Raw genomic sequence first — 12,316 nt, forward strand, 5'->3', positions numbered from 1 at the left:
TCCTCCACCCATCTCCTCGACTCCCCCCTTCTCCCCCCGGCCACTCCAGCAGCTCTTCCCCCTTCACTTCCATGCCCCAATCACCTGCTGGCTTCCTGGCCTCCGTCCTGCCAGCCACGCCCACTAGCCCGTCCATCAACGCCCTGGGCCTGCCTAAAGGGAATGGGACTATGTGAGTATCCTCAATGTACTCAGCTACACTGGCTCTAGACACAGCTACACTGGCTCTAGACACAGCTACACTGGCTGTCCATGGGGCAGTACCCTATACTTTCAGACCATTTCATTCCACAGTCAAATGGTAGTATAGCATATCAGTCAGTGAGTGACAGCCTGGAGGCTGGAGGTCTGCTGCTAGATGGAAGATGGCCTGTTTAAATTCTTATTCAGCATGTTTACAACCCAGAGACCAGCCAGGGGCTCGTACAGACACTCAGCTCAGAGAGCACCTTCTCTCCCAGTGTCCCGAGGTGTGTAAATGTGTGTGTGGGTGTGAGTTAAGAATATTTGCACTATCGTCTGAAAAATATACACAATGAATTTAGAATGAAGGGTGTGTCAAAGTCAAATCAATATATATTTGAAGGGTTTATGCACAGCTGAGATTTCAACACACCCTACTGGGCATTTTCCAAAACACAATAGTATTTCTCAAGTCAAGAAACCCTACCATCTCAGGCCAGGCCTGACTATGAGTCGGCTGCACCCAGAGTGAGCTTGGTCATGTTTATGTTTATTTAACTGATAGAGATCTGGTGTTGTGTAGATAATCCTGGCTCTGGTTCCGCTTGATGATGCCTGGCCTTCTGGAGAAAACATCCACTCTGCTCTGCTGTCAAACACGCTCTCCCCCTTCCCCTTTAAGGCAATTCCACATCTCCTTCCTTCCCTCGGCCCTCTTTTTCATCAAGCCCTCTCCTCTGTTTTTCACCTCACCGGGGCATTCCTGCAGCAGGGGTGAGAGATAAGAGGACTCTGTCTGGAAGGCTGCAGTTGGACATGTTCAGATAAGGGAATGAGAAACAGAAAGAAGTGGCTTATTCTGTCTCAATCACGGGTTCAAATAACTCCCAGTCAGTCTAACACACACACACATACAACATATTGCACATCATGGCTATGTGATCTACTGTAGAAAGAAACAGCAGCCGCTGTTGACTATCGGCCTGAGGTCCCATGTCCTAACCCCTGCTTCTGTTGTTGTGTTCTGTCAGCGGTGCTTTCCCCCGGAAGCAGTCCAGAGGAACCCCACGCCTGGCCTCTGACTCTGACATCCAGGGAACCAAGGATGCTGTCATTCAGGACCTGGAGAGGAAGCTACGATTCAAGGAGGAGCGCATGAGCAATGGACAACAGGTGTGTGTTACAGAGTGCCTTCATAACACGACTGTGTATTTGTAAATGACAGCGTATTTGTAAATGACTGTGTATTTGTAAATGACAGCGTATTTGTAAATGACTGTATTTGTAAATGACTGTGTATTTGTAAATGACTGTTTATTTGTAAATGACAGCGTATTTGTAAATGACTGTGTATTTGTAAATGACTGTGTATTTGTAAATGACTGTGTATTTGTAAATGACTGTGTATTTGCAAATGACAGTGTATTTGTAAATGACAGTGTATTTGTAAATGACTGTGTATTTGTAAATGACTGTGTATTTGTAAATGACTGTGTATTTGTAAATGACTGTGTATTTGTAAATGACTGTGTATTTGTAAATGACTGTGTATTTGTAGGTAACTTGGGAATGAAGGTATTTTTGTGACGTTCTTTTAATACATATTATTAACAAGCGGTCCATCACGTCAAATATCAATCATATTTCATTCCCAACCATTAATACATGCATAACTATGCCACAGATATGTCCACAGACGAGCTTTTCTGCTGCTGTTAGAACAGGCCCGGTACTATAGTGAGTCCAAAAGAGCCTTTTTGACTTGGAGAGGACAAAACGTTTTTCCCCCATGTCATCCATATCACAAGAGTATCTCAGGAAGACTGTATCTTATTAATATTTTTAACGAGTGTGTGTTGCTGCTGCGACTGACACACTAACCCCGGCTGACCCATTAATCGGTGCTTCCAGAGGTTAACCTACGAGGAGAAGATGGCTCGCAGGCTGCTGGGGGCAGACAACGCAGCCACAGTACTAAACACACAGCAGCAGGATGAGGAGCCAGTCACACAGGTACGCTGCTGCTGCAACTAGACCAAGAACACACACACACACACCTGGACAGGTATATACACACACACCTGGACAGGTATATACACACACACCTGGACAGGTATATACACACACACTTGGGCTGGACTGGACAGGTACAGACTCACAGAGTCACAAAATACTTGTCTAGGATCACCACCTCTGTGCTACACTGCAGTATTGCGTGTGTGTGTGTGCGTGTGGCATACACACCTACATTAGTCATATTTGTCAGTCACACCGCTTTTACTCAGAGTTGTGTCGGTGTGCAGGGTTACTGAATTTCTGAGCTCCGTCTATTTTTCCATCTGAATGCTGGCCTGTGATGTTTATTATTGAAAAAGCCTATATTATATTTCGGCTACACTGGAAACACTTTAATTTAAAGCATGCAATAAAGCTTTGATATGAACAGAATACTATCCTACAGAACCCTCTTTAAAAACACTCTGTTATTAAAACTTGCAGACTCCACAGTGTTGATACGGACGCAGCTGGAAATGAGTTGAATGTAGCTATTTGTTCCCCTCAGAAACATTAAAAAGCTGTATAGAACTGTGATAAAGTGTCGAATATAGGCTACAGCCACACAGATTAATACAGCATGTCGTCTTAAAGATGTCCAGAACACACACATAGTTGTTGCATTGACTAAAGTCCAGCCTCAGTGCCAAGTAAACAGAGTTTGTCCTCTCACAGCTGCAGACAGTGGCAGTGGTGTTTTGTGGAGGTCAGGGCTGTTCTGTGCTGCTGTGCTGTAATGACGTTGGGCTCTGGCTGCCTGGAGGTCCATGGGACTGTGAGCCTGGTTCCCTGTCTGATAGAGATTGGCTCTGCATGGCTCTGGGCACTATTCTGCCTGAGGCTGTGCGTTTGCCTGTTCCAAATCAGAGGATGTGTGATGAAAACATGTGTGTTTTGTGGAAATGTGAAATGGTATAAGACTTACAATGTTACACACTCTTTCATGAATGCTGGTAAGTGCATGCACGCCCACACCCTCTTGGTGTGCGGTTGGACCTCGGGTCGTGACGTCATACAGTAACACAGAGATAACACCTCACTATTATTTTATGTCTTCGCAGGACTCCAGTTCATCTGATATAGAATCGGTCCCTCAAAAGGTTATTCAAGCCTCTTTCTCTCTCTCTCTCTCTCTCTCTCCTTCTCCTCCCCCCTCTTTCTCTCTTTCCTTCTCTCCCTCTCTCTTTCTCACTCACTGTGTGTGGTCACTCCCCGTGCTTAAGCCATTAAACAAAGCCACACTGATAATAATTCTATTAGATGTGCTCACAAACACTTTGACCGTAACAGGATCAGGCCTGGGAACCTGCAAAGGAACTGATAAGGATAAAGACAAACATACATTTGACAAAAAAGCAGATGGGAAAAAAGTTCATTCATGGTTCTGTTAAGGTCATTGTGGTGGTTACATATCTTTTGACCGCCTGTGGTCTTCAGTCAGAGTTGACCCAATTACTGACCAATACTTTTTTATGAGAAACCGTGTAAGTATGGCCAAGGCTTTGTCCCAGCATGGCTGTTACTTTTAATGTATATGTTGATTCATTGAATCTCAGTGTGTCGATTGGTCACTTTTGATGTGTTAATCAGATATTGGCGCCTGCATGAGCTTGTTTCCCACACCTTCCTGGCATGAAATGCTAAAATGAACATGGTCCACTGTCATCAGAACTATGGGATACACCCGTAGCTGTGTGTGTGTGTGTGTGTTACGTGTCACGACCTATATACTTGTCTCTTGTTTGTGTACGTGCGTGAGCGAGTGAACGAGAAACAGAGAGAAACAGAAAGAACAAGAATTCAAGGGAGGGGGGGGAGAGAGAGGGAGGAAGAGAGAGAGAAACGTTTGCGAGAAGGAGGGGAGACGGGGATTGAGTGAGAGGCAGAGAAATAGATTTACACTTTGGTGAGCGTTGGCAACATACCACAGTCCTCCCCCTACCAAAGCTTTGCCTCCCCTTGAGATGTCATAACCCTTCAGCCGTGTCTTACGCCTGTAATTATCAGTCAGTCAGTCAGTCAGTCAGTCAGTCAGTCAGTCAGTCAGTCAGTCAGTCAGTACACTCTACTCTCCAGATGTTGCCTCTGCCGCAACAGGCTGGGCCAGGATGGTGAGAGGTTGAGATTGAAGGAGAGAGGAGGAATTGAGAGGAATAGACTGAAAAGGAGGGAGGAATAGAGTTGACAGGGAATAGGAAGACACGGGATAAAGGCGAGCTGACGGGAAAAGGAGAATCTTGGTTTTCCGTTACTCATTGTTCTTGAATGAATGAAAGGATAAATCAATGAATGCATGCCTGAGTGACACAGAATGTTCTTGGTGGAGTGCGCTTCTTCTTCATCTGCTTTTTCTGTGACCCCGGCCCTCTGTGATTTCAGGCTCTTCCTGTAACAGTGATGCTCCTTGAACTCCGTCTCCCAGGGTTAACCCTGCTCCCTCTCTGTGTGCTCTGCAGGAGTACAAGGTGTCCAGCTTTGAGCAGCGCCTGATCAGTGAGATCGAGTTCCGTCTGGAGCGCTCTCCAGTGGAGGAGTCCGACGACGATGTGCAGCATGACGAACACTCTACAGGCCAAGGGGTGGTGCCATTCCTTGACAGCAAGCTCAAACACTACAAGGTGTTCGAGGGCATGCCCGTCACCTTCTCCTGCAAGGTCATCGGAGACCCCAAGCCAAAGGTCAGAGGTCACACAGATCACAGAGTGAGGATGTGGAAATATAGCGGACTGATTCATCGTTAGTCTCGCATACCAGGACGCCGTATTCTAGTATTTTTTATTGTATTTAATGTCAATATTATCACTGCTACGCTATTTAGTTATAGTGTATTGTTGTATGCTGAACCTATTTAATGTACTGCCATATTGTTCTGATCATTTGGAATTGATGATGTGTGGTGTTGTTAGTAGGAGGTACATGTACTGTGTGTTATAAGGGCGAGGCCTGCTGTACTAACATCTCTGAGTCCGCCACTGTGGTCAGCATCAGAGGCTGTAATGACTGGGTGGTGACAGGCATCAGATGAATGGAAGAGATAGAAAAAGAGAGGATAGATAGAGGATGGAGGGAGTATAATATGATATAATATAATAATATACCTCCCTTCCCTCTCTACTCCTATCCACTTCTATAGGTCATTGTGTCCCCTATAGATCTACTGGTTTAAGGATGGGAAGCAGGTCATTGTGTAACTCTGTGGTGTATATCTCCTGTCCCGTATAGATCTACTGGTTTAAGGATGGGAAGCAGGTCATTGTGTAACTCTGTGGTGTATATCTCCTGTCCCGTATAGATCTACTGGTTTAAGGATGGGAAGCAGATCTCTAAGAGGAGTGAACACTACAGGATCAGCCGTGACGCTGACGGAACCTGCAACCTCCACACCGCCGCCGCCTCATTGGACGATGACGGCAACTACACCATCATGGCTGGTAACCCCGAGGTGAGAACACCTGACCCACCCACCCAACACACACACACACACACACACACACACACACACACACACACACACACACACACACACACACACACACACACACACACACACAGGACCTGACTGATTCACACCCCATGTAGAAAACTCAGCACAGACTTTCACACCAAGTTGTTTCACACTGATCTACTGTACACAAGGGACATACACACACTGTATCTATGGACACGCATACACACACACACATTATCAGGACCAAGCCGTTTGGCAGCCAGTGGTGCCGTTTGGCAGCCAGTGGTGCTGATGCTGTTAGCAGTCATTAGTTCTGGAGAATAATAGCCATGGAGAAGATAAGGGTCTCCAGCCAGCAAGGGGAAGCAGGCGTTGAGTGAGACAGGAAATCACTAAAGCCTTCATGTGGGTCGAGAGTTCATGTACTGTTGGCTCTCTGAGAGCCTGGCCAACTTCAACACATTGTACTTCCTCCCTGACGAGGGTTTTAGTTGAGTTTGAGTATGAACAGTCATAAACGTCGAACAAACGTCTCTCTCTCTCTCCCTCTCTCTCCCTCTCTCTCTCAGGGGAGGGTGAGCTGTACTGGCAGGATGATGGTCCAGGCAGTGAACCAGAGAGGGAGGAGCCAGCGCTCTGCACCTGGACATGTTCGCAGGTACAGGAAGACTACAATACCTGACACAGAAGGAGAGGGCAGAAAAACACTGTTGGCTATTATTCATATGCCGTTCTTACAGATGTGGCATCTTCATTTGATCACTCTTGTGTTTATGAGAATTTTCCTGCATTATGATTTACATAAATTCACTGAAATCTTACACTGACACGCGGTTATATTACCAGTATTGAACTTTTCATGTAGCCTACTTTTGGCCAGCCTAACCACCGGTCAAGCAACATTATTAACTAAATGTTCATATTCACAATGATACCAAGTATATGTACATCAATTCCAAACGACCATTATTATGACATTTTAAAAGAGTTATGTACAGTATTGTTGATACAAGTGTGTGTTAAATCATTGTGCTGACATTTTTATGTGAGGTGAATAGTGTAGCGTGAGAGGGCGGAAACACCTGTTGGTTCTGCTCTGTTAGATTGATAGGTGTAATATTTGTTCTGCATAATACCTGTCCCACATATAATAACACTCCCACACCCAACCGAACGGAAACGAACGAACGCACACACACACACACACACACACACACACACACACACACACACACACACACACACACACACACACACACACACACACACACACACACACACACACACACACACACGTGCATTACGGTAAGCTGATCTGTACACAGACACTCCCAGATAAGGCCTTCATTTGTCTGAGTAGAGCGTTTGAAGATATCCATCAGTACATCTCTCTCCTTCTTACCCTCTCTCTTCCCCTCGCTCCGCTCTGCACAGCTCGGGTGTATTTACGCTGTGTGGAGGGATGGTGATGTCATTGTTGTGATAGTGCAGGAGGACAGGGAACGCCTGGGGTCATGACCCACCATAGAGTTCCAAAACGGAGAGACAGGGTGCTGTTAGTGGGAGCACTGGGTTCTGTTAGGTGTAAAATTCTTGCTCTGCCTCCCTCTCTCAGACCTAGGTCTCGGTCCAGAGACAGTGGTGATGAGAACGAGAATATCCAGGAGCGTCACTTCCGCCCCCACTTCCTGCAGGCGCCCGGTGACCTCATCGTCCAGGAGGGCAAGCTCTGCCGGATGGACTGCAAGGTGAGACCACGCCCCCTTAACACTGAACCCATCTCTCCTTGACCTCTTCAACTACAGCCACACCTTTAGGATTCTACCATTATAGGCCTGCTGTTTATGGAGGACTGGGAGCTTTTTCATTACTGGAAGCAGTGCAGGTTCTAAGAATTCCCAAAAGGAACATTCCAACTTTCCAAAATTAACCCTGGTGTTCAGCAAATAGTAAATCATAGAAAATGGAGGAAAGCAGTGCAGATCCACCCTCTAATTGTGTGTATGTGTCAGAGATGAGGAGTGTCTGTGGGCCTGAGAAAGGTGTCCTCCCCATTAATTCCATATACTGGGGAAGAAAAAAACTGCAGGCTATATATCTAATTTCTTCTTTCATGATGAATGGCTCAGAGCGCAAGAGGAGTGGAAATCCTGGGGTCATTTTGCTAGGATTACGGGGATGTCTCTCTCACTCTTTCTGCAATTATGTCTCTCTCCATACTCTCCTTCCCTTTGTTTTCGCTTTCTCTGTCCGTCCCCTTTTCTCCCTTTCTCACTAGGCCACTAATCCTCCCTGTGCGGTCAGACCGTTAGAAAACTATGTTACAAAACTGTAATACAACCAAACAGCGCCATACACGGATTTCACACGCTATAAAAAGACTCTTTTTATACTCGTCCAAAAAATAAACACAGTGAGTCTCCAATGTCTTGGGGCTCTGAATGTCAATTATATTTATAGAATATATTTATTTCCAAATCGTTTGTGGGTTTCCAAACTTTCCATGCCAATAGTGTCTCAACTACAGGAAGTGTTCTGCAGTCAGGCTGAACCATGTTGTTCAACAGAAAGTGTATAAATTCTTCTTCCAGCACTCAATAGAGTCAAGGCCGGACACACACACACACACACACACACACACACACACACACACACACACACACACACACACACACACACACACACACACACACACACACACACACACACACACACACAGGTGGGCTCTACTGGTCAGACCTGAGGAAGGGGAAGGTGTGGGGTATGCAGCGGGTGCTGAAAAGAGAGACGGGTCCTTTTAAAGGCCAGGCAGTTCCCATGAGAAAACATGCAGGCGACCGGGAGACTCCAGACAAGCAACAATAAAACACTGCTGCTCTCACTGCAGACAGAGACACACCATATTACTGTACTCACAATGCAAATATATACCAGCACATATACACTGCAGATAGAGTCATGCTCCATCTAGATTCAAATCACCATATCACTGTATAAATAACACAATGTGATGTGTGAGTACTATATGTGTGAGTCTGTGTTGTGTGTCCCCTCTAGGTCAGTGGCTTGCCCACACCAGACCTGATCTGGCAGTTGAATGGTCAGACCATCCGTCCTGACTCCGCCCACAAGATGCTAGTGAGGGAGAATGGCGTACACTCATTGGTCATCGAGCCCGTGTCCAGCCGCGACGCAGGCATCTACACCTGCATCGCTAGCAACCGCGCCGGACAGAACTCCTTCAACCTGGAACTCATTGTCGCAGGTAGACACCCACGCAGTACATAGATGTATAAGTATAGACAGATGAACAACATTAAAACATTGTTACAGGAATGTACCCATAATCTGTGCTTGACTTGGACTGAAATAGGTTCCAGTACTCATTTTGGGTACCGGTACTGTTTATATTTAAGTGCAGGAGCTCCACAATACTTTTGAGCTACTATTCTATAAGAGGAACAGGAGCTCAAGCAGTAGAACATTTGAGGTGTTGGTACTCAGCTCCGGTGAGCTCCTCCTACCCAAGTCAAGCATTGGCCATAATATTTTAGATGTTTTTTCAGATATAAGGGCCCTTTGTCCATTTTTATTTGTTGATGCAAATACCGTAGTACTTATCACAATACGTCATAGTTTGATATACTATTGACTGACCGTGGTCTCTCTCTTGTCTCCAGCCAAAGAGATTCACAAGGCTCCTTCGTTCATCGAGAAGCTGCAGAACACTGCTGTTGCCGAGGGTAACCCTGTACGTCTGGAGTGCCGTGTGTCGGCTGTCCCCAACCCAAAGATCTTCTGGAAGAAAGAGAACGAGTCTTTCACTCGCAATACAGACAGGATCAGGTAAGTCAGCTCTACCATTCACCGTCTATGGCTTGTATTATATAAGTCCAATAACAGTCAAAGGAAGTAGTGTAGCAATATTATTGGTAAGCAGCCTCTTAAACTGGACCTGCAAAAGATAAAGATATTGATGATCTGACAACAGTTGGTGAAACTCGGTCCTGAGGGAGTGTGTTGAACTCTGTTTCCCAGCATGCACCAGGACAACTGTGGCTACCTGTGTATGATCATCCAGCCAGCCATGAAGGAGGATGCTGGTTGGTACACCGTGTCGGCCAAAAATGACGCTGGCATTGTATCCAGCACCGCACGACTCGACGTCCACAGTAAGTCCTCCAGACACCAATGTCTTTCTCTGTGTCCACACAAACCAACTGAATATTATATACCCTCTAAACACACAGGACCAAATGTAAAGGCTAAATCACTGTTATTGTCTCTGTTCTCATCTCTTCCACCTATGTTCCGTCCTCAGCTCAGTGGCAGCAGCCCAACACTCCCAAGCCTAAGAAGGTGCGTCCGTCTACGAGTCGCTACGCAGCGCTGACAGAGAGAGGACTGGACGTGAAGGCAGCCTTCTTCCCTGACTCCAGCCCCCTGCAGCCGGGAGGCCTGGTGGAGAGTGATGACCTGTAGAGACCAGCGGGGTTCACACCCCCCACTCAACCCCCTAATGCCTTAAAACTGACCCCCAGTGCTACAAGCACCAACCCCTGTTCTCCCCCGTTCTCCCCAGACATATAGGGGTAAATGTAATCCCCTCCATCTGAGGCGTATTACGACAATGCCACAGATACTATTTTGGAAGATGGATGACGGGCAATGTGACACCCCATAATATCTCAGTGTCAATGAAACATGGATCCCAACTTAGGATCAGATGGGGTGGCAGGTAGCTTAGTGTTTAGAGCTTTGGGCCAGTAACCGAAAGGTTGCTAGATCGAATCCCCAAGCTGACAAGGTCAAAATCTGTCGTTCTGCCCCTGAACAAGGCAGTTAACGCAAGAATTTGTTCTTAACTGACTTGCCAAGTCAAATAAAGGTTAAATAAAAAATGTAATAAAAAGATGGTTCCATTTTATCAACCAGAGGAACCAGAGGAATCTACCCTTGGTGGCCATTGTAGTTTGTTTGCAATTCTGTGGTCCATTAAAAAAAAATATTGTTCACAAATTTCTGATAATGGGTGGTGGAACTGAAGAAGACTTGAATGTTGGTAAATTAGTTCTCAAAGTAACACTACCATAAACACACACCTCTTAAGTGCCTAAGATATCTCACATGAACTCTTTGTAAATTTTTTTTATATATTTTAAAGTCTAAAGTAGTGTTATTATGCATGTGACAATGGTGCCATTTGTAATGCTCTATCTAAATTGATGCCTTACTTATGAAATACTCCCCCAACAGAGGCACCAAATTATAGGGGTAGAGATATGTAGAAACGGGACAGACTTTGGACGCAATGGAAAGGTATGGAAAGTCCAAAGCATGGGAGCCGCACGTCATGTTTCCCTGGACTGTTGAGAGACGAAAGAGTTGTTCTTTTATATGGTTATCACAGCATAGTCTTGGTAATATAGCACAACATGGATATAAACAGTGTCTGGTTTTAGTTATTAATAGCACAAATCCATAGATATCAGCATTGTCAGGTTCAACATTTAGCACAATTACCATCAATATTGCACAAGGACTTACATACTTTTTTTCTTGTTCTTTTGTCAGGTCAAATGACCTTGAAAGTTCAAACTATTTAGTGACTAGATGAGTTGTGAAAAAGAGAATGTTGGCTGAATGACTCGGACACCGTTGAGAGCTCTCACCGTTACCATGGTAACTTCGGTGATTGATTGATGGATAGAGAGGGCCATGACTGGCTAGGAGGTACTGGTGTGTGAAGGTTGACTGTAACAGGGACAGGAAGAGGGGTTATCCTGTGCCAGGAGGCCCAGATGATCAGTCTCAGCGCAGTGACAACAGTCACTTCAACGCTTGTGAACTGTGTGATCCATGAGTGGAAGTCGAGGACAGAGGAAAGCAAGTTTTTTGGAATAGAATTCACTGTAGATGACAAAGAAGAAATTGACTATGTTGATGATGATGAAATGATGATGGTGTTGATGAGGAAAATGATGGTTATGACTGATGACTGATTTTGGAGATCAGTTATTTGCTTTGGTTTATTTTTGAAGTTTAAAATCTTCACAGACACGAGACAGTCCTAATAATGGCTTCAGTTGATTGATCACACACCACAGATTGTCTGCTTTATTTTTGTATGAGAAAACCTTCTCAAGAAACTTGACATAAATTATATTAGTGATTTTTTTTTCTCTCAAATGTTCAATGACAAAACCTAATCCTGTCTGTATTAAAATATCACACTTTTTGAAACAGTATATTGGGCCTATTTCAATCACAATATCTGTCCATGTTTTTATGAGGCACTTATACCAAATGACTATTATTATTAATTATAGCAAAGCTGTTAAGGGAAAAGATATACACAGAATTGTATTGAAATAAGTAATGATATATTTTCTCTCACTACTGCATTATTAAATAGGCTTCTTTTGCTGTATCTGTTCACAGCATGTTTTGTCCTGCCGTTACTGTGATCAGTCACACAAACGTATAGGACACCTTTTTGATTTCTATGCCTGTATATGGAATGTTCTCATGATGTTACATTAGTTCATGAAAGATAATAAAACAATCTAAGTGTCTAGAGGTACTGTGTTTATGTTGAGTGAGGAGACAGTAGGAGACTGCTCAAATCAA

General features: G+C 44.8%; 1 protein-coding gene across 1 annotated transcript in view; it reads left to right on the top strand.

Moving 5' to 3' along the window:
* The window catches only part of LOC106584205 (palladin), a 143,626-nt gene extending 131,365 nt beyond the window's left edge, over positions 1 to 12,261 (top strand). Inside the window, 12 exon segments of the mRNA XM_045705935.1 lie at positions 3 to 172; positions 1,215 to 1,356; positions 2,095 to 2,196; positions 3,300 to 3,338; positions 4,695 to 4,916; positions 5,531 to 5,680; positions 6,256 to 6,344; positions 7,302 to 7,434; positions 8,744 to 8,951; positions 9,367 to 9,532; positions 9,725 to 9,858; positions 10,008 to 12,261. Of these exon segments, the coding sequence (XP_045561891.1) occupies positions 3 to 172; positions 1,215 to 1,356; positions 2,095 to 2,196; positions 3,300 to 3,338; positions 4,695 to 4,916; positions 5,531 to 5,680; positions 6,256 to 6,344; positions 7,302 to 7,434; positions 8,744 to 8,951; positions 9,367 to 9,532; positions 9,725 to 9,858; positions 10,008 to 10,168 (1,716 nt within the window). The 3' untranslated portion in view covers positions 10,169 to 12,261.
* The last annotated feature ends 55 nt before the right edge of the window (positions 12,262 to 12,316 follow it).

The sequence above is a fragment of the Salmo salar genome, chromosome ssa23, assembly GCF_905237065.1.
Source record: "Salmo salar chromosome ssa23, Ssal_v3.1, whole genome shotgun sequence".
In the NCBI taxonomy this organism is placed as follows: Eukaryota; Metazoa; Chordata; class Actinopteri; order Salmoniformes; family Salmonidae; genus Salmo; species Salmo salar.